The 23,483-nt window shown below is 38.1% G+C and overlaps 1 protein-coding gene across 5 annotated transcripts in view; it reads right to left on the bottom strand.

The window, feature by feature from the left end:
- Nucleotides 1-23,483, bottom strand: part of GRIA4 (glutamate ionotropic receptor AMPA type subunit 4) — a 273,775-nt gene that overhangs the window by 13,001 nt on the left and 237,291 nt on the right. For 2 of the 5 annotated variants that reach the window (XM_087966209.1, XM_026675625.2), the window contains exons 12-14: nucleotides 21,964-22,162; nucleotides 19,303-19,550; nucleotides 2,347-2,461 (exon numbers count right to left, since the gene is read on the bottom strand). In XM_087966209.1, the coding sequence (XP_087822335.1) occupies nucleotides 2,347-2,461; nucleotides 19,303-19,550; nucleotides 21,964-22,162 (562 nt within the window). Of the gene's footprint in view, nucleotides 1-480; nucleotides 596-2,346; nucleotides 2,462-19,302; nucleotides 19,551-21,963; nucleotides 22,163-23,483 lie in introns of all 5 variants that reach the window. The other 3 variants (XM_087966208.1, XM_026675626.2, XR_015749727.1) reach the window with 2 other exon arrangements.

The raw sequence follows: 23,483 nt of genomic DNA, 5'->3' as shown, positions 1-23,483 counted from the left end.
CTCCAGTACTGTGTAGTGAGAAAATGGCTTAAAATTAGACTATATTCAGATCTCATAGAAATATTCTAAATCATTCAACATTCTTTTGAATCTAGGCATTCTATGTCTACAAATCCAGAATATGGAAGGGGATAAAAAACACTTTGGGCAGATTAAAATTGAAAGGATTTATTGATGGAAAAAGCTTTTGGCTATGTGTTCTCTCTCTCTGTTTGTTTGTGTGTGTGTGTGTTTGTGTGTGTATATGAATGTGTGCAGTCTTGATGAATGTGGCTTTTGCAGATATGTATAAGTGGAGTTGAAACGTTGATTAGTGGTTTTACAGCAGTATTAATGGAATATAATTTTGTTCCATAGGAGCTGAGACAAAATTAACATCTTCAACAAGATGGTTCTTCAATAACTGACTTATTTCGATTCCTAAGTGACCAATAACTCCCTCGTGAACAGAACAATAGGCCCCGAACTTCAGCAACTGACCTTACTTCCAGAATCCTTCGGTCCACATTCACCTTTATCGTACCACCATTTGTTTTTCAGCTTGTCTAAGACGCCTGCCTCACTGAGTTTCAAAACGGCAAGGTTTACAGGAGTTCTTCACGTGGGAAATAACATAAATAACATTATATATGTTATTTTATGTTATTCAAGCAAAACTACATAGAATCGCATGGCAAAGTGATGGAGCACAGGCCACAGTGGTGGTTACACCATGTACAGAGAAGGCCTAGGATCAGAGACAGCTATACCAATGGGACCTGCTCCATCGCTTCAAGTAATGGGCGCGTCCTGCTGGGTGAAGTTTTAAATAATTTGTCTGCAATTACTGTAAACCCAAAACTATTGGCTTCAATAATCCTTAATACGTGTTAATGGATTGTCAGATAGTTTGAGAACTTTTCTGCTTTTGTTTATTTTTTTAAACATATAAATGGATGCCTAGCTATTATCCTCAAAAGAAGTCTACCACTAAATTGTCAGCTGAGCAGTTTAGGCTAGCAAGCCAAAACAGATTTTATGAAAAATACATTCTATTGAATTCAATGGGATCTACAGCTGAGTAAAAGTACTTAGACTTAGACAATATGTATCTATTGCAATAGTCTTTTTCAATTGTTATATTTTTCAGAAAGTAGGATATATGGGATGGTTTGTACAAGGCTTGGTTACTATCTACCTTAATTTCTTATGCTAGTAGCTTGTTTGGAATTTCAGTAATTAAACAGCTTATATATAGCCTTAAACTATTACACTATTTTAAAATGAGACTATGATTTGTTTCTGAATTCAATGATTACTAATATCAGTACTTGTAATAATATAATGTAAAGATCTATTATTCAGCAAAGTAAGAAAAAATTGAATTATAAATGTACAAGGCTGTTGAAATGATACCAAGGAGAAGTATGTTCATATGACATTCATGTTGGGAATCATAACTTTTTAATTTTAGATGTTCAAAGTGTTTTAGGGATAGAGCTTAATTTTTAAAATAAACTTTGGAAATCAGATGTCATTAATTCCTTTTTCTGAGTTTGCATAATACATTCAACCTTCTATGAACCGAATTGTGTTTAAAAATACTAACACAACATAAGACACCCACAAGATCTAACCAAACTTAAGAGCTAAGATTAGCATTTCATAGATTGTGTATCTGTTTTCACCTGACCTGGGTCAACATAGTATGCATAGCCTCAGAACAAAGATAACAGGTGATATGTGTGATATAAAATTGATCCCTTCCATACTTGCATTGCGCAAGCATGTTAAGAGTGGAGCATGCATTGTGATGTCACAGCATACAGTTTGACATTTTGGCATCATTGTGCAAATCTGTCCTAACGAAGAATTATGTTAGAGCAAGAAAAATACTTGATAAAAGATACATGATGAAAGGGATTTATTTTCTTTAAAAGAATTAGGGGTGAGATTAAGCCTATAGCCCTTTATTGTTAAACTAATTATTTGTAACTATGCCACATGTTAACTTATCAGCATTTCTCTATCTTCAGGTTCAGGAAACTTACTTTGGAGATAGATATTATTCCTGAATGGTTCACTTTTTTTTTTTTAAAGTGAATTTCTTGAGCAATTGCCAAAATGACAAGAAAAACTCCAATTTGGACTTCAAGACGAACCAGCTGGCCTTGGTGAAAAAGAAATTTGTTAGGATGCAAATATTTTTGCTTTGACAGTAATTGCATACATCTGGATGTTGGCTGGCAATGTATTCGCAGTGCCACAGGACATCGTTGGGTCTGGCGAGTAGGAAGGAAGAACCACAGCAGACGCACCAATTACTCAACAGTTCTGTTTACCCGCTTTGGTGACATTGAAGCTAACCTTGGAGTCACCTCCCCCGCTGCCACACTCTCCTTTGTCGTACCACCATTTGTTTTTCAATTTGTCCAAGAGGCCTTGTTCATTCAGTTTTAAAACTGCCAGGTTAACAGCATTTCTTGAAACGATAAAACATATCTTGTAAGAAACTGCATAGCTGTTAAGATGTTAGAAGAAATGAGGATTTAAAAAAGCGTTTTATCTATGCACTAAATAAACCTCTCATTCATATGTTGCAAGATTCCTGTAAAAAAAAGAGAAAGCAAATTTGTGGAGGGAATATGCATTTCGGGCATTTTAAAAGAAATAAACTTGATGGTTTAGCACTCTAACAAAGCTATTTGATCATGTTTTTCCAATATGGTAATTAACTCAAGAACAAATATTCAATTTTAAAATACACACACACAGAGAGACACACACATTCAATATTTAATCTGAATATGTATGTGTGTGTGTATGTGTGTGTGCATTTTGTAAGAAAAGGTATAATGAACTTCTCTGATGCGATCTGAGCTTATTTTCAACTTCTTAGGGAGCAGTTAAGAGACTTAATTGTTACCAGCAACATTGTTAAATTCCATCAATGGGAATTGCCTGCTTTCGTACTAGAAGCTGAGTTTATTTTATTTTATTGTAGCCAGACATATGCTTCCTATCTATTGCTAAAATTACATAGGAGGCAAATCTCCAGAGAGTTTTATATCATAGCTTCTAGTGTGAAGTTAAGTTAAGCATTCACATTGCTCAATGTAACTTAAAATAGGTTTAATTTTGTATGAATTAATGAACAGAGAATTAAAGTACTTATTATTACATTCTGTCAGGGAACATTTGTCCCTGGTCTGGTGTTTTCTATCAGGAATTCCATTCCAGAATTCTCAGCCAGCATGGCTGTTTTCAACCCAGCTTCATCTTTAAGGGCAGAATGACAAACCAGGACAAGATACTGAGGTAGGCTGAAGGTGGTCAGAACTATTGAGAGTCTGGTAAATCTAGCCCTAAGTTTCCAGCTTTGTGCCTCTTCAGAGGTTGCACTCTGCTGCCAAGGGAATTCTGAGATTTTATAACCCATGTTATAATCCATTTAGGCAGGGGTCTCCAACCTTGGCAACTTTAAGCCTGGAGGACTTCAACTCCCAGAATTCCCCAGCCAGCTTTGCTGGCTGGGGAATTCTGGGAGTTGAAGTCCTCCAGGCTTAAAGTTGCCAAGGTTGGAGACCCCTGCATTTAGGGATATCAGAGCGGAGAAACCTGAGGTAAATAAAATACAAATCGACAGCATTGATTTGGAGTAGGTATTATTATTGCAGCAATAATCTATAGAAGTCCTAGGGAAAGATGGCTATCTAAAACTTTATTTCCCAAGAGAAGAATTGGGCACATGATTCAAAGTTGTATGGCTTTGGAAGTGTGAGGAAATACTGACAACATACAATGTATCGAATTATCCACCCTTTGAACTCAACAGGCCAGTTCGTAGAATGTTGTATTAATGATGTGTTATTTAAGAAGAAAACCGTTAGGTGAGTTTAGTTTCATCCAATGGGTCAGATTAAGGTATGTGATCCAAAGAGAAAGGAGAAAGGGAAAGACTGGGCTGAAATTGTTTTCATCCCAGAATTCATTGCTTCTAAATGAAGGATGTTATGGATTCCAATTAAATGTTTGGATGACAGTACTTTTAATTCTAGCAACCTTCACTCAATCCTTCCAGTATTCTCACTGAAGTGCTGCTTTGTAGTGGAAGTGTCAAATTTCAACCTTTTTCTTTCTATTATGCTTAAAATAAACCCCAACATCCTATTCTATATGCTATATTTTTTTCTTTTAAAAATCAAATCTAACGCGAATGGCAAACAATCCAGTCAGAACATTCATAGTTCAGTGATCATAGACAATAATGAAAATTCGGCAAAAGAGAAATCTTTTTTTTAAAATGTAGTTATTTCCTTGTGTTAGGAATCTGAATTTTGCTTCTATTAATCCAAAACGGTGTTTGTCAACCTTGGCAATATTCATATATGTGGACCAGAGATGGTATTCAGCAGGTTCTGACCAGTTCTGGAGAACCAGTAGCAGAAATTTTGAGTAGTTGGGAGAACCGGCAAATACCACTTCTGACTAGAGATTTTACAGTATCCTTCCCCTGCCACGCCCCACCAATCCACGCCCACAGAACTGGTAGTAAAAAAAATTGAATCCCACCACTGATGTGGACTGCAGCTCCCAGAATTTCCCAGCAACATGCAGCCTTAAAGTTGCAAAAGCTGAAAAACACTATTTTAAGGGATGTTTTGAATGTAATGCAGTAGAATGTTGAATAAGGTTGGAAAACTAGGTATAAATGCCAAGAAATTCATTTGACGTCCTCTTACAGGCTCCCACCTTAAGAGGAGTAATATAGAATCAAGGACATCCATGCTATGTAGCATCAAATGTGTAGAGTGAAAAGTAGGAATGAATGCATAATATTGAGTTCATTCAAAATGCTAAACCTGGGTTGACACAACCCACGTGTAGTATTCACAAAACACATAATGACCAGAATAGCTACAGTATATCAAAGCTTAACATGTTGGTGTTGAATGACAAACAAACTCTATTTTTGACAGTCCCTAAAAAAAAGGAGAAGTAGCAGGTGTATTAATAGAAATGAATGCTTCTTAACTGGATCCATGTATTAGGGTCTAAGGACGTGCTAGATTTTTAAATAAACCTATCGTTTTTCTTTTAATGATCCTGTAATCCCTTGAATTAAGGTGGAGTCAGGGCGACCGAATGGAGCTGAGCATTTACTGGCCAGATGCCCTTCCTGTTGCCTACATGGAGTTCACAGCAGATATTTTCTCTTTGTGCCCAGAGAGAGAAGTATCTGCTGCTACCTAGGATAGAGCTGCTACCTAGGATTGAACTCGCAGCCTCCTAATGGTGAGGTGAGAGCTCCACCCCTAGGCCAACATGCCTCTCTCGTCAATGAACATAGAATACTAATTTATAATTGCCATTGGCATCCATTAAATTACATCTTCAAAAGTACAGAGGGCCATAGAATAAGAGAGTGAATTCCCAAGACCATTTTGCATCTATGTTAGCATTTCTATGGATTTTAAAATTGTTACTAATTTAGTTTTAAATCTATAGAAAGAAGACACATACATGCAAAATGATTTTGACTCCATCTTATTGTTTTGAATTATTGGACACATGATTTTTTTCAAAGAAATCTGATAGGGTCAGCTAGTTATGGTATTTATGGAACAAGGTTGTTTCACATGACATAGAAGTTATTTCATATGTTATTTTTGTTCTGGAATACTGATTAGTTTGGTAAGATACTCATATCCTTTTTCTAATTGGTATATTAACCATTGGAAATTAAAAGGAGGATAAGAAACATGGTTACCGCAAAATACTCTTAAGTCTTATTGGGATATTAGTCTGAAATATACTCTAAATTATCATTTATTAATAAACAGACAGTGCCTTGATTGGGGACTCCTACTGAAAAGACTTTCACACTGAATTTAATAACCTGTTTAGATATTTAAAAAGATCACTGATTGAAAAATCAGCATACAGTATAGTTTATTAGATATAAACCACCCACAAGTTACTGGATGCTCCTCTCTTATGGATATACTTATTAACTCTGTTACTGCAGGTACTATACTGTACTTGGTGAGAGGATATAAATTTGTTCTCCACACCCTTCTGAAAAAAATGATTAGTGTTGTCACATTAAGGTCTCTTCCTGTTAGAATTCCGGATGGAAAATTATTCTCTGGATGCTGAATAAAAGGTGTGGCAAAAAGGAATAAAAAACGGGTAGAATCTTCAATTAAATCAGTTCCCTGAGTATTTAGTGATGTACTGTATCAACTGATAATTAGAAACATTTGTTGGACATAGCAATTTCCCTTTGAATAAAACATGCATATTAAAAAAGCCATATTCATCTTGGGCAAATTTTATCTTTATTGGAAGAAAAAAGTTTTAATTTTTAAGAAAGAATTTGCAACTGGCTTCTGACACTGGTAGTTATTATTATTATTATTTTTTAAAAAAGGCTATTTATGAGAGGGTTATTTAGTAGGTGATTAGCCATATCCATAAACAATTTCACAGCAAATAAGGGAAATAATGGAAATAAAAGGTAATGGAAAAATAAATGAGAATTTTAAGCATGTCTATTCTGCAATTAAGCTTAAACTGGTTAAACAATCTAACTACATTGCATTCCTTATTACATATAGCAGGCCATGTAAAAAACACATTCATTTCACACTGCTTTTTAATAGCTATGAAGATGCAATTGAAGAGATAAAATAAATAAGTTCTGGCCACTTTTTTTTCTCAGCCAACATTTAACATGGTCTTTATAGAAAGCTTTTAAAAAACATTTCCAAAAAATAATAATCAAGTATCTGCAATTTTCTTCAGATATCTCTTTAAGTTTTCCCCCCAGAAAGATACAATCCTGCTTAATTGTATTTTGTAATCTAGAACATTGTTGCTCAACCTTAACATCTTTAACATATATGAACTTCAACTCCTAGTATTTCCTGTCCAGTCAGCTGGCTGGGGAATTCTGGGACTTGTAATCCACATCTTATAGTTACTGAGATTAAGAAACACTGATCTAGAATCCATATTCATTTGTCCTCCTTGCATAGAACCAATCAGAAAATACGGCCCTGTTTCCTTGAATTGAAATGTTGGGGAAACTTCATGCATTTTTTCTCACTGAACATAGTAGTAAAATAAATGTGCTATCTTCATAATACACCAATGCTTTATTGCATTGCACTAGCAACAGTTCACCGAGCTTCGTTTGACCAAGTCTTTAGTAAGTAATCTGGAATTTCTTTTACTGTCAGCAATGGGCAATTGGGTTCCAGGCAACGTATGTCAAATCAGTTAGCGCTGCATTTTCACAATCATGCTTTAACCAGATTTAGGTAGAAATGTACAGATAGTCCTTGACTTATGAATAGTCAGTTATCAACTGTTCAAACTTATGCTGGATCTCCCCAAAGCTACTTATGACCCTGTTTCAAAGTTATGGCAGCTGTAGCACCCCAACAGTCATTCGCCCCAGGACTGAATGTAAGGATGTTGTAATGTCCCCCTACTTATCTCCCCGCCACATCTGGCCAACGGGTTCTCTAAGTCTTTGGGTCTGCTTCTTTCTAACTAGGTCCCCAGGCCCATGGACCTGCTTTCAACCCAGACAATTCAGCCACCTGGGAGAAACTCAGTACATGTAAAGATGTTGCAACTTTCAGGATTTCACCTGCTCCTCAGCCACTTCCAGGGCCTAGAAGCACCCCACTTACCTTTCTGTTTTTCTGCAGCTTCTGACAGAGGTGCCCAGTTGATGGGAGGCTTAGCTTTTCCTACAAAGGCAGCTTCATGCCGTTCTGCAAGCAGGTGATTTTCCTCACGATCTTTTGGAATGCTTCTTTAAGGAGGCTCCTCCCCAAGGCACCCCATGTCCACTTCATGACCTGCACAGTTGCTTCATGACTGCATGAGTAAGACTGGGATGGGAATCATTAAGCGAGGTGATCACTTGCTTAGTGACCAGGCTCCGTGACAGCCATAACTCGAGGATTACCTGTACAGCCACTCTAATCTTATGGAACTTTGTCACAGAAGACGGAAATATTCACACAAATTATATACTCCCGCAGGCAAAAGTCAAGATCATGCCGTCTGTCCCTATTACAAATCAGATATTATTAGTTGAATCAATGGCCGAACTATTCCCCTGGGTCTGGACAGATGAAAGTGGATCCTTTTTGTCTTGCTTCTTCAGTTATAGCTATAGCACTTAGACTTATATATCGCTTCAGTCTTCTCTAAGTGATTTATAGAGTCAGCATATTCTCTCCAACAATCTGGGTCCTCATTTTACCAACCTCAAAAGGATGAAAGGCTGAGTCAACCTTGAGCCTGGTGAGATTTGAACTGCTATCAGTTGGTAGAATTAGCCTGCAATACTGTTTTCTAACCGCTGCATCACCACGGCTCTTCCAATGCAAGTAGAACACTGCACGAGTTACACGATCACTACTCAGGTACTATGATAAGCACTATCAGGGAACCAGCCTAAGCAGATAAGCCAGGGGTCTTCAAACTTGACAGCTTTAAGACTTGTGGACTTCAACTCCCAGAATTCCTCCTCCAGTCATGTTAGCTCAGGAATTCTGGGAGTTGAAGTCCACAGATCTGAAACTTGCCAAGTTTGAAGACCCTTGAGATAAGCCATATACACAAACAGAAATGTTCTCAGGATAGAGCAAGGGTGTCAAACTCAAGGCTGGTTGGATCTGGCCTGTGAGGTACTTAGATATGGCCTGTGGGCTGCCCTGGAAATAGCAAAGGACCAGCCTGCGGTGCCTCTGTCAGAAAAACTGGAGCTCGGGAAGGCTGCAGGCAGCCCTCCCGAACTCCATTTTTGCTGGCAGACGGTTGTAGGAGGCCGTCACAGCCAAAAACAGAGCTCAGGAGCCTGTTTTCACTGGCAGAGCGCTGGGGCCACCACAGGCACCCCTGACACAAGTGATGTTGAGCCCACCCTGGCCCCCGAGGTCAAACACAACCCTGATGCGGCTCTCAATGAAATCAAGTTTGACACCCCTGAGATAGAGGAACTAAAAAGTGGCAGAAGCATTGATGGGAAAAAGAGTTGACTTAGCTTGAAGAAGGCGATGAATTCAGCAGCTTTGTACTCTAGAATCAGAGAAGACAACCTCCTACAAGCTTGAGAGACACTAGTCAAAGATAATAATGCTCTTACTTAACTCTAAGAGGAGAGATTATTGTAGAAATAACATTATACACATAATGATTCAGAATCTGTCAAACATAGAGGCTTTTGCTTACAGGTGGAGAAATAAGTTAGAAATACTGAAAGTAGGCTGTAAATTATGTATAGCCTTATTGCCATCCAACCTTGTTATAGGAAAAGCTGTATAAAGAGATAAAAGATGAAGGGGAAATGTAAAGAGCAGATGGTTTATCTAAACTGTCTTAAAGCTGCATAATAAGACCTCCAAGTTTGAAAAGGTAGGAAGAAACTTTCATTTAGAAATATGTGTTATGATTAAAGGGAAAATCATAAGAAGTTATGCCTGTTGACTAGAACCCATAGCCTATGAGAGTAATTCTATTTTTCTCTAATTCATGTTAAGCGTGTTCTACATACCTAGGCTTAGTGGGACCTTTCAGACAGCTCATCTTGTGTTGACTCTGCTGTGGCAAGCATCCTGGCTCAATAATATTCACGAGGATCTTGGAGTCCTAGTGGACAATCCCTTAAATATGAGCCAGTGGTGTGTGCTACAGCTACCAAAACAGCCAACACAGTCCTAGGTTGCATTAACAGAGAGATAGAATCAAGATCAAATGAAGTGTTAATATCACTTTATAATGCCTTGGTAAGACCACACTTGGAATATTGCATTCAGTGTTGGCTGCCACAATATAAAAAAAGATGTTGAGATTCTGTAAAGAGCGTAGAGAAAAGCAACAAAGGTGATTAGGGTACTGAAGGCTAAAACATATGAAGAATAGTTGCAGGAATTGGGTATGTCTAGTTTAATGAAAAGGGTTAGAGTGACATGATAGGAGTGTTCCAATATCTGAGGGGCTACCACAAAGAACAGCACCTATTCTCCAAAGTTTTTCCGAAAATACCAGAAGTGACGAAACGGGGCTAGATTTCGGCCTACAAAGCTTGTTGTAGAAGCCTGCAGAAGCCTTCCTCAAGCCGTTGGGAGGCCGGAAAAGGCCCCAAACCTACTGAAAATCAGCTGCAAGGCATGCACATGCGCAGTGAAGTAAGTTTGCCTGCAGCCTGTGTGCCAGCACAAATGGCTTTGCGTGCCACAGGTTCGGCATCATGGGTATAGAGTTTCCTGCTTGAGCAGAGGGTGAGACTAGAAGACCTCCAAGATCCCTTCCAACTCTGTTATTCTGTTATTAGTGTTGCCGCTACTATTTTGACAGCCTATTTCAAAGTTGTATGTCCACAACACTTTTGATCTAATAATCTTCCAAGATACCATGTTGCTTATCGCTATATGGAAATATATACCCAATTAAATAAAACATCACATTGGCACCTAATAGGCTAGCATTATTGAATATTCCCCCAAACACCTGCATTTTGCAATTTCTGCTAACATCCTATAATGGATAAATAATATACTTGAAACAACACAATAGAATGAAAAGATTTTGAAACACTTATCTCTGCACATTTTCACCCTTAGGACTGAATGATATTCTACAATATGTGCAAATATAGTAATTGCCATAGATATAATTGCATTTTATACCTTCTGCCAAGAGGCAAACAAGTTTTGTGCCATGTGGAATGAACACAGAAATTGCACCTGCTTTTACTTCTCTATGCATGAAAAATGCTATTTTCTTTTTATATTTTGAGCATACAGGTAATTCTTGTTTAGTGACTCATACAGCAACTGTATGATGATGTTATGATGAATCCTAGGCTGCATTAACAGAGCGATCTTATCAAGATCACAAGAAGTGCTACTACCACTTTATAATGCCTTGATAACACCACACTTGGAATACTACAGCCAATTTTAGTCACTACAATATAAAAAAGATATTCAGACTCTGGAAAGAGTGTAGAAAAGAGCAAACAGATGATTGTGGGGACTGAAGGCTAAAATATATGAAGAAGGTTGCAGGAATTTCTGTAGGTCTAGTCTAGAGAAAAGAAGAACTAGAGGTATATGTTAGCAGTGTTCCCATGTTTGAGGGGCTGCCACAAAAAAGACCTATTTTCCAAAGCACTAGAAGGCAAGACAAGAAGCAATGGATGGAAACTGAACAAAGAGAGAAGCAATCTAGAACTAAAGAGAAATTTCCTGACAGTAAGAACAATCAATCAGTGGAACAGCTTGCCTTCAGAAGTAATGAGTACTCAGACACTAGAGGCTATAAAGAAGAAATTGGGCAGCCATTTGTCTAAAATAGTACAGAGTCCCGGAGTAGAAGACCTCCAATGTCCCTTACAACAGTGCTATTCTGTATTCTGATGAAAAAATAATTTTGCAATCAATCCTCACATTTATGACCTTTGTAAGTCTGTAAAGCAAAGCAAAGTTGAAGTAAGATCATAAGCACAGTCTTAGTTTCACTTAGCAATCACTTTGCTCGACAACTGAGTTGTTAGTCTCAATTGTGATTGCTAAATGAGGACTTCCTGTAAATTTAAATAATATTTTGTATTGGCGATTATAAAAATGTAATATGCCTGACTGCTCTAATTCTGTCTAATAGTTGCCTAACAGATACGTGTACCATTACATCTACTGATTTCATGGGTTTGTGTTATGTATGTGCATAATTAACATACACGGTACCTATAGTAACAGGTCCTCAATATCAAATAATTACCTTTATTATGATACTGGTCAGCAGCCATATACAATTTTGTGAAACAGTTGCAGAGTCTAGGTTAAAGTACATAAACATTTTCTACATAAGTTCATAGAAATAAAACTGTTCAAACTGAAATGGATTAAAACACTTCATGTGAGCATGATATTATCCTCCTGTTGATGCTTCTAGGTAGCCTCAGCTTTATGATTCTCACTTAAATGAAAAATAATATCAAAAGGCTTAAAACAAGACTACCTGCTCAATCTTTGCAAGAGGGGCATTGTTTGTTTGCTTTGCAGTGTAACTGTATCCAGAATGGGACAATTTGCTGCAGCCAACTTCCTGCTGGAAAACTCACCATGGCCAACTCACCACAGGACAACTTGCTATGGGACAATTCAATTTAATTATTTAAAATAATCCTTAAAAATATTTTAATTTTTGTCATTCACATTTCATTTTGTCCCGCCTTTGGCATCCTTTTGTTTAATAATTCTGTTCCACTATTTCTTCAATATTAGTATAACTCTTGTCCCTTGACCATGGCAAGTTGGCCGCAGTGAATTGTCGTAGATCAACTGCTATCTGGTGCCCCTTGCAAACATAGATAAACTCAGGGGTGGGATTCAAATTTTTTAACAATCGGTTCTGTGGGATCCTTCCTTACACCAAGCCAAACTGTTTTTTTAATCATGAGAAATTTTCTTTGTAATAATAAAATAGTTCATAACAGCAAAAATCCTGAGCCTACACATTAACTACCAATTATTATCCCCCAAGTATTCGCATTTGCTTGGCACTTTTCCAATTCTAGCAATGTTTTCAATGGTTTTGTGCTGGAAATCTAGCTTTACTGAATTTAGGAACTTCTCATACATCTTTATAATTTAAATCACTGCTTCCAGTTACCAAAATTTCAAGAGATTCACACTTTTCTCTACTTCCTCTAAATAATTTGTCTTCATTTTATCAGAATTATTGATGATGATGAATGTCTGTGAAGCTTAGCAGTGAAACTACAGAGAAATAGAGAAACTGAATGGCTGTGCCCTGAAGCAATGAAGAAAATTATCAAAATCTGATTAAATTGTTACACTCTCTGGTAAATATATAAACAATTTAGTCTTGAATTCAGAAAATGATGCATGTCCTACACCGCAAATGATACCTGAGTTGCAGTTACAGAACATAAGTAACTTCGTTACTGCATTAACCCATTTTTCTGGGTTTTCTGAATACTGTTTTTTTTGCATTGACATATATTGAATAATGAATGTGCAAAGAGGCAAATCTGCATAACCGAAAAAATCGTGATCAAATGTAAATCTAACCAAATTCAACATGCTTTCGTCAAAGAATCTGCTAGATCTTCAACTGAGCTGGGGAAACAAACACTGTGCTGTCATTGTTTGTACTAAGTTGTTCCAGGTGAGAGTAACAGATTGACAGAGTAACATTGCAGTCACAATGTGTGATAATTTTCAGTTCTCCCCATTAAAAGATGGACTGTGGGAGCTGCGAAGACTCGGGATGGTGGAAAACTTATTTGTTCAGAGACTTGGCAGAAGGGGCAGACAACACAATCAGTTGTTCTCTCCTTTTCTTTGTCCACTGCTAGTCCCTTGTTACATCACTTATTTTAGGCAGCAACTTAGACATGTCTATGGAGTCATCCAGGTCATGGTTGCCCCAAAGGTACTTTTTCAAGAGGCAACTGGACTTTCTGTTTTTTCTTTGAAGACATTTTGCTTCTCATCCAAGAAGCTTCTTCATCTTCAAAGAATAACCAGAAAGTCCAGTTGCCTCTTGAAAAAGCACCTTTGGGACAGCACGTTAGACAGTGTCAGCCCAAAGGTGCTTTTTCAGGAGCAAGTGGAATTCCTTGTTTTTTCTTTTGAAGATGTTTCACTTCTCACCCAAGAAGCTTCTTCAGCTGTGGCAGGATAGTGGGGAATGGTTGACCTTTGGGACAACCATGACCTGGAGGACTGAGAATCTCTACAGGACAGTGTTGGGTTGCTCATTGAGGTCATAGATGGCAATGTCTGCTTTTATGAGATCTGTCCTCATTTGATAGCAGCAGATCTTGATGGCTCCTAGGAAGCCATGTTCCTGTCTTATCAGCCTTACTCACTTGCATTCTTCTTCTATTTGTTAATTGCCCATATCCCAAATGTGTTGTACCACAGCTGGCTCCAGAATGCTCAGAAGGGACATTCCAGTAGAAAGCAGTTTTGGATAGCTTGGTACACATGCCTTGTCCCTGGAAAACAAGGGCATTGAAGCTGCCATCATGCATACTGCCCAGCTCCTAGAGCTATTTTTCGGTTTCTATGATGGTATACCAGGAGCCCATAGTGGTACGCTTCACTCTGAATGGATCAAACGTTACAGATGGTATGGATAGCCCAATCCAAGAGTAAATGAGCTCCCTTAAATCCCATTGCTCCATGAATCAAAATAAACTTGATATCAGAGCAGAGATGTTAAAATTGAAAACGGACATTCTGGGAATCAGTGAACTAAAATGATGGAAAATAATCATAGCAGAATAGGGGAACACCAAACCTTCTAGTGTGGCGGAGAAATCTTAGAAAAAAATAGAAAATCGATTGCCATTAGAAAAGAAATGTACCAAAGTCAGTGTTCCAATTGCAACCCTCCAAATGACAGAAACATCACAATTAAAGTCAAAAGCAAGCTAATCAATCAGCTTGTCAACTCCTTGACATAACAAGCACAAGCACGCACACACCAAGATAATGTACTAGTTTTAGGAAATTGCCATTAAAAAATTGGAGGGGAAACAAAAGAGCCTAGCCTTTGTTTTAATAAGAATTCTGCCCTCCCCCCTCCAATCAATGTTTTAGCAAATACCTTTTTCGAACAACCCAAAAGCTTGACAAATAAGAGTGGCTGAATTCTGCAGCAATTCATGATTTCATTACCACAGAAACAAAAAATTTTTTTTTTTAAAAAAAGCCTGTCTTTGTGCTGAAAGAATTGAAAAAAAGGTAAAATGATATTATGATCAGGGCCAGTATAAAGCTTCTGTTTTGAAAATTCAGTTTGAGACAGGCAAAAAGGGTAACCTAGAAGTCAGGTGCCTTCGGGGGTCTCCATCTAAAATGGATATTAGCACTTCCTAAGCAACATCCACAAATCTTTGCCATAGTTTGGGCTATTAAGATAGCCCAGCCTTCCCTGACTGGCACCTCCAGTTATGTTTGACTACATCATCCAGCATCTCACTCAGGTAAGCCATAGTTTTCATCTAAAATATCATCCACGGTGAAGAATGGTTGGAACTGGTTATTGCCTAGTTTAGACAGCGTTCTCTTGAACAAGGCAATCCATACATTCAAAGACACAAAAAGGAATTTGGTACACGTATCTTGCATGCAGTGGTGGGCTGCTGTCGGGCTCGCCCGTACCCGTAGTTCCGACCACTGGCTGAGCCTGCCCAGCCACCCCAGTGCTATCTCTTCCTATATATCCGATTCGCTTGCCCCACCCACGCAGCCCAGCTGCTTTCCATGCCTTGTCTGCTCTACTCACGGCAGCTGCCGCGCACAGGAAATCCCCATGTTTTTGCAGCCACGCGCAAGTGAAGGGGGCATGTGCACATTTTTCGGTTCTGCACCAGGCGAACCGATTGTTTACAGTATGTGCAGCCCACCTCTGCTTGAATGGACCATGAGAGATAAATAAGTTCAGTAAGGATCAGCGAGCTTTACAGTTTGAGTCAAAATAGCTTGGAAATAAAACAAAGCTATTTCTGAGGGGTGGGGGATGCGGAGAACAGCAGTTTAAGCATATTTCCAAGCCAACCCAGATTTGAGAATAGTCCATTACCATCCAGTAAGTTCTCAAGGATCTCTCTCTCTCTCTCTGTCTATATACCGTGTTTCTCCAACAATACGCCCCCCCAAATAGGAAGACCCAGCATGTTTTCTAGGCATAAAATGAAATTAAGCCCCTCCCCCCAAATTTAGGCCTAGTTTAAAACATGCGAAATTGGGGGGGGGGGGGAAGGCGGAGGGAATTTGCCATTAGGAGTGCCCCGCGGGCAGCTACGCCTCACCATCAGCCGCTCCTAACACCATGGTGGAGCACGGAGGGCTCCCTTACCCCTCCCTTACCCGGGTCAGCAGGCAGGCGGCGTCGGCATGGATGTCCGGCAGCATTTCAGCCGCTTCTCAGGCCTCTGTAGCTTCCATGGTTCACACCGGTGCTGGCGCCTCTCTCGCCAGCGCCATCTCCAACAACAGCATCTGAGTCGCTCCCGCTTTTCCCTCGTCCCCGTAACAACAGGAAAAAAAAACATTTTGAGGTACCTCGGAGCACCACGCGCTGCGTTTTGGTTTAATCCCAAGTGGTGGGTGGGCGTGAGAAGAGCCGAGTGAGCATCTCTGCTGCTGCTACCCTTGGTGCTCCAGCCTCGGGCTCTGCAAGTTTGCAAAAGTCCCGGTGCGCAGCCCATTCCTGCATTCCAAGCGCCCAGGCCGAGCTGCGGCTGTCCCTCTCACCAGCGCTGTCTCCAATAACAGCGGCAGCAGCGGCGAGAACCGTGGAAGCATTCTCGGGTGGGGGAGCCGCCTCCGTAACTTCTACAGTTCCTGCCGCTGCTGCCGTTGTTATTGGAGATGGCATTGGCGAGAGAGGGACAGCTGCAGCTCGGCCTGGGCGCTTGAATGCAGGAACGGGCTGCGCACCAGGACTTTTGCAAACTTGCAGAGCCCGAGGCTGGAGCACCAAGGGTAACAGCAGCAGAGATGCTTGCTCGGCTCTTCTCACGCCCACCCAGACGCTCAGGATTAAACCAAAACGCAGCGCGCGGCGCTCCCAGGTACCTCAAAATCTTTTTTTCCTGTTGTTACAGGGACGGGGGAAAAGCGGAAGTGACTCAGATGCTGATGTTGAGACTGCGCTGGTGCGCGGGGGAAATTAATTCACCCCTGAAAAGACGTCCTAGCCGTTTTTTCGGGGCTCAATAAATAAATAAATAAATAAATAAGGCCCGGACTTATTTTGTGAGAAACATGGTAGCTGTATCTATCTTCTCTCTGTCCTTCTTATTTCTTGAACCAACTCACAGCTTCCTTTCATTCTACCGAATGCCAACGTATCACTAACAGTTCTATGCAAGGAGGAGGGGGAAAAAAAGAGCAGGATATCCCCCCCTCTACTTTTGAATGTCCACAGTTGTAATTTTGCAGAAAACAGGGATAGGAGCTTTTCCCTTCTCCACTGTCACCACTCTGCCAGGCCCAATGTTATACAGCACAACAGCAATCACATAGGCTTGAGAAATATGGCCTCCAAAGGCTATTAATTTTGCAGAAGCGGGGGCTATTCCAGGATCCAGCTGCAATCTGATTTGTTTCCCAGAAGCAGGGCCAAGTCTGAGACAAGGAAGAAAACCCAGGGCTGAAAAGGAAAGAGAAGAATGCTTCAATTGCCACTACAGCCTCCAAGTTATGGTTTCTAGATCCACTGGGGAACTTGTAGTCTCTGGCTGGGCCTTTGGTTGGGTTGGAAGCCTCACTTCATGAAGCTTCTATTTTTAAATATTTCTTTTTGTACTTTTTAATTTCTATTTGAATTTATCTGATACTTTTCATAAACAATAAGTAATGCAGTGGGACTATATCGCATATCTGCTTTAAACAGGTATCCCTGAATCCTGCAGGAATGGAAATGGCATCGTGGGAACAATTTTATTGTGCCTTGTTTTTCTTGCTTTGCCTTCATTAAACTGAGGGATTGGGGATTTTTTGCAGCTGAATTATAGGAGTTATATTGAACTAATACTACATTTTTTTTATATCCTGAAATTGTCCACAACTTTTGCTATTGCCATTATTCAGAACTCTTGGTAGATTATTTCCTTTTTTTATACACAAATCAAAGAAAAAAAAGGATTGTTTTTATTTGCAAATCAAATCAGCCTGCATATAAAAACAAATAAGTCCAGTATTATCTTAAACCTATTCTGCTCTAACTAAGCCTCCTTTTCTTTCCAGTGGGACTTATTCTCAACCCCCACTATGTGGTCATTCTTCTGAGAATAAATTACTCTGATGAGATTGGGACTTACTTCAGAATAAACTGAAATGGGGATTGCACTGCAATATATGTAATATTCTCATTTGGAAAAGTTTTTTTTGTTTGTTTGAATGAATCTATAAGCTATATTGGTAGTCCTTGACATACAACCATTTGCTTAGTGACTGTTCAAAGTTACAACAGCACTGAAAAAGTGGCTTATGACTGTTACAGCATCTCCATGATCCTATGTTGAAAATTATGGCTTTTGGCAATTGGCATGTATTTATAGATAGATATCACATGACTCCAGGACATTACAATAGTTATAGTGTCCTGGAGTCATGTGATATCTATCTATCTATCTATCTATCTATCTATCTATCTATCTATCTATCTATCTATCTATCTATCTATCTATCTATCTATCTATCTATCTATCTATCTATCTATCTATCTCTATCCATTCATCCACCCACCCATCCAATTGCCCATCTTACTTCAAGGTAACTCTGGATAGTTGGTTGAAAATATTAAAAAGATTAAATTTTACAAAACTTATACACAATATCAACTAGGTACAGTGGTATTTTTAGTACTCAACTGCTTTGAAACTCATCAAATTTGGTACCCAATGTATTTTGACATGAAATTTTTTTCCGGTACTCATTTATTTGGTAGTTAACGCACAAGCTAGAACTTTTTGGTGTCAGCTGCCTTGTGACTCACTACATTATTCCTCATGGGAAAAATTGTTTGGCATTCATCGTTCTTCCCAGAACCAATTAACGATGAGTACCAAGGTAACAAAAGGTAATAAAACAAAAGGTAATAAAAAGATAAAGTCTACCTTCTGACAAGCAAAGTCAATGGGGAAGCCAGATTCACTGAACAACTGTGTTACTAACTTAACAACTGCTGTGATTCATTTAGCCACTGTGGCAAGAAAGTTTATAAAATGGGGCAAAACTCACTTAACAACCGTCATGTTAAATTTTTGGATTCAATTGTGGTCGTAAGTCAAGGACTACCGTATTTCAGTACTACCTATCCTGCATTATGTACTCAATATTAAGAGCTTCAAATAGTTTAAAGGCCCTTTTCAAAGCCCATAATTCCACAAGCAGTTCTCATGGGATAAGTTTCCTCTTTTTTAATGGAATTTTGCAGTTTTTGTTTTAAAAAGCCATTGTGCATAGACATCAGGTCTTGGGCATTTGTTAAAAAAAAAAAAAAAGACTTGGAAGCAGTGTTCAGAGAGCATGGTTTTTATATGGCCTTGGCTGATAAACACTGATTGTCACTATTTAATGGATTTTGATATGAGCAACTGTTACCTCCTGGACGATCGAAAATATGAAATGGAAAAAAGAAAACAGAACATACCATGTCTACAGAACAACACAAAAAGAACTAGATCAGGGACATCAGGGAAGGTGGAATACTATAACAACACATTTTATATTGTTATATTATTCCACCCACCTTAATGAAGAACCCTTTGGTGTGGCTACTCCGTAGCCTTTCGAATCCAGATTTCCGCCCACTTTCATGGTGTCACATGGCTTTCGTTGCTCAATGTATTCATTCATGGTGGATTCCAGGAGGAAGGCAAACTTGCCCTTGGACTTGCGGACACGGGCAACGCCCTCAGCTGTGGTCCTAGCGAAGACGGATGGGTCTGTTGTGCTCATGTATGCCCACATCTTTTCATATACTGCTATTTTAGATCTCTGAAGGAAATTAAAAGGAGGTTAGATGCAACAAAGGAACAAGAGCCTTGCAAAAACCTGTCAAATACACCAAGAGTCATTTGGTTGCTCCATAATAGGAAATAGGTCTCTTTTGATAGAATGAGATGCTTTCATAGAAAGGGGACTGCAGTTTTGACAGGCATACAGCTAACAGATTTTAACTACTTTATGCCCGGTTCTTGAAGTCCTTTAAAGATATAATCCAGAACAAACAGAAAAAAATTATATAAGTGCATACAACAGTAACTAGCTGTCCGAATTAATGGCAGTAAATCTATTGAGTACTGGATGTACTTTCTAGAGCTAATGATTCAAGACAAAGTAAAACATTTTATTCTAACTTTGGCTAGGGATAGAGCAAATTACTATTTTTGAAGATGAGATTTTTTTTTTTTTTTAAAAAAAGTTGAATAGGCATATGAATCTCTGCATAGCCTAAAAAAAACCTTCCAAGTGCAAGATTGTTTCTTTTTCTTGATTATTTGCACACATATAAGAAGTCCTTGGATTGATTGCTTGGGACCAGTAAATCCAAAGCCTGTAATTATTATATTGTTTTCAATGTGATCAGACATGCTTTTGTACATAAAGCAAATAAAAGAATAACAAAAATTTGATATTCATGTCTGAACTCTACAGGTGTATGCTTATAATATTTGTTGGAGTAGCTTCAGAGTAGTTTGTTAATAGTCTACTTATGACATTTCTAGATCTAGCTCTGATTTCCACAGTGAATGGAACAAAAAGTAATGTTGGGATCCCCATCAATAAAAATATTTTTAATATAAACAATTGAATGTATTAAATATAATTGTATTTAAGCTTACTTTGTTTCTGCTTAAAAAGACCAAATTGCAGAAATATATGACGGCATCCACAATAGTGAAATAACTGTTACAAAATAACCATATATCTGTATCATAATCTATCTGCTATTACTATGGATATAATAATACCACATTGTGCTATCTATTACTACAATGTTAAATTAAAAAAAACAACTTATGAAATTATTTATCTATCAAATGTATATAGGAGCCCATCTCACAAAATGCAGATGGCTACACTGAAATTGTTCAAGTAAGAGATAAAAGAAAGAGATACACTTTAGAAAAATGAGTCAAATTGGCACAATCTACCTACAAGCTTTTTTTTAAATGACCCATTTAATTTTATTGTTAAGGGATTTTAATACCCTGGTATTCCTTATAGTTCCGTCCTTCAATGGCAAACACTTTAAATCTTCAACAGACATTTGTCTGGATCTTTTATATATAGGGCCTGTCTAAACATATGGTCTTGTATGCAAGCATTAGATAGATGCAAGTCCAGTATGCAATGGGAAACATCCCACTTTCTTTATTCTCACCTGAAATATTTATTTTTAATGGTTCTAATTTACATATGAATAATTCTGGATCCAACATTGCTTAGCACATCTCGAACAGTTTCAGTGAACCATATCCAGTTCATATTTTGGACAGACATCCAAGAATACAAGTGACAATAGATATCAGTGTTTATAAAGTTCTATGTCTCCTTGATAACAGTGAGATTTACAGCTTAGCATTATAGATTTCTATTGAGAAATACTTCACTTTTGTTTAAAGACTGCAGCAATTGATGAATCTCTCTCCTTTGTCTGAGTCCAGCATTTCTAGAGACCCCATTTAATGTCAATGAGTGAATACAGATAAAGTAAAATATGTTTAGATCATATTTGAAAGATGTTAATGCATGCTTATATCAGTGGGACCTAGAAGTACTTAACATTTCTTGTTTCTAAGCTGCTAGAAGACATTTTTTTATATTTTATAACAGAGGTCTCCAAACTTGGCAACTTTGGGAGTTGAAGTCCACAAATCTTAAAGTTGCCACGTTTGGGGACTCCTGTCTTATAACATAGCAAACAAAATAAAAGCAATACAAATGAAACCTTTACAAAATTGATGTGATCAATCAAACTGCTGGAAGCATATCCTATGTATTTTCAGTGTAGTTACTTTCTCTCATCCAGTATCTGCACATAGCAAAACTGCATAGCTTTTCATCGAAGTTGCAACAAGAATAAAAAAAAAAACAATCTGAAATACACTTTATAACCACAAAAAGCCCATCAAAGTTCCTTGTGTTTCAGTACTCTGCTTTGCCATTAAATAGGAAAGAATTCTATTTGAATTTTAGCTCTCTCTGAATCCTCAGATGGTTAAAGCGTTTACCCCAAATGCCAAACAATAGAACCGTTCTTGTTTTTGATTTTTAAACAAACAACAACACTGGAATAACTTCAATATTGCATTTGACACAGAAGAAAAACAGATTAGGTGTAATGGAACAGTACCAGCAGCACACTGGATGGAGAAATTGAATTTCAGGAAGCATACCAACTTACTCTGAAGAATTCTTTTGTTGAACCAGAGTCCAGAGTCCCATATGCAATTTCTGTTTGTTTTGCGAGGTCTTCTGCACTTTCTATGGGTGAGACCATTCGCTCAACAGTCAAGAAAGCAGCAAGGTTAGCAGTATACGATGAAATTATGATTAGCGTGAAGAACCACCAGACACCTCCAACTATGCGACCTGAGAGGGACCTAAATATGAATAAGATATGTATATTTTCCTAGAAGGTGTAGCAAAACAAATTATTACAGGAAATGTATTCATCAAACAACAATCATGGTGAGTGTCACATAATAAGGTCGTTGTTCTGTTTAATAAAATTTCTCTTTATTATCTGATTCACACTCCAGCATGCAGCAACAACAGCATGGGGAATGAAGAAAAATATAATATACTCTGAATAAATATTTAATTTATCTCTTACAAGGAGAAGCTGCTTTATACAGTGGCTAGTGGAATGATTTCCAAGCTAAGCAGTCAGAAATAATCTTGGATATTTATCAATTAAAACATTAATAACAGCACAATAATACTATACTATACTATTACTATGCTATTGCTATACTATACTATACTATAACTATAGTATTACTATACTATTTCTATACTACACTATGCTATTACTATACTATAACTATAGTATTACTATACTATAGAATTACTATACCATAGAATTACTGTACTATACTATAACTATACTATTACTATAACTATACTATAACTATACTATTTTACTAAGCGAGTTTCTCACTATTATTTCTCACATTAGTACCAAGATTTGCTTTTTGACAGAAAAAATGGATATATGGCAAAAATGAGATCTCAAGTGTTTAGGTCTAAGTGTTGACTTGATTATGTTTAATGTTCTTCCTAAGACTCACTAATGGTAATATTTCAGGGAAGGGACCTGGAGCACGTCCACCCTATCTGATCTAGAGAGATGGACAGATAACCCCAGGGAGAGGTGAATATCCTGTTCCTGTGCCATGTAGGGCTTTAATGGTAATAACCAGGACCTTACATCCAGAGGTTTAACTCATGCAACAGGAGTGAAATGTGTACAAATCTAGGGGTGCTAACACTGCATGCAGTGGTGGTCTCTTCTAGGTGGTCTTCAAGGACAACCCCATGTAGAGTGTTTTTCAGTAACCCAAAACACAGTCACTCATGCCTTGGAAGTGACCAAGGCATGAGTGACTGAACAAGGTCTCTTGAAATGCTGGCTATAACTGATGGGAATTGTCAAGACTTTTTAATGGAATGGGGTTGTCTATCACTTATCTGTGAACAGACTGCTAATTAATGAACAGACTGCTAATGAAACGATTCCTTATGTCTCCTTATAAAAAAATAATTTCAACTAGCATAAAATCTTAAACTTTGCATCCAATCTTCTCTCCCCAGCAAAGCACTGTTCTGGATTGATTTTGTAATTTAAAACTATATTATTATTTAACAATATAGACCAGCTACTGAATGACATTTGGTCAGACACTTCATATATTCCTGCCA

This window comes from Notechis scutatus, chromosome 5 (genome assembly GCF_049901735.1).
Source record: "Notechis scutatus isolate UNSWTSFEM ecotype Mainland chromosome 5, rNotScu1.2, whole genome shotgun sequence".
Classification (NCBI taxonomy): Eukaryota; Metazoa; Chordata; class Lepidosauria; order Squamata; family Elapidae; genus Notechis; species Notechis scutatus.
Note: the sequence above shows the minus strand (reverse complement) of the source record. Positions and strands in the feature narration are given on the sequence as shown.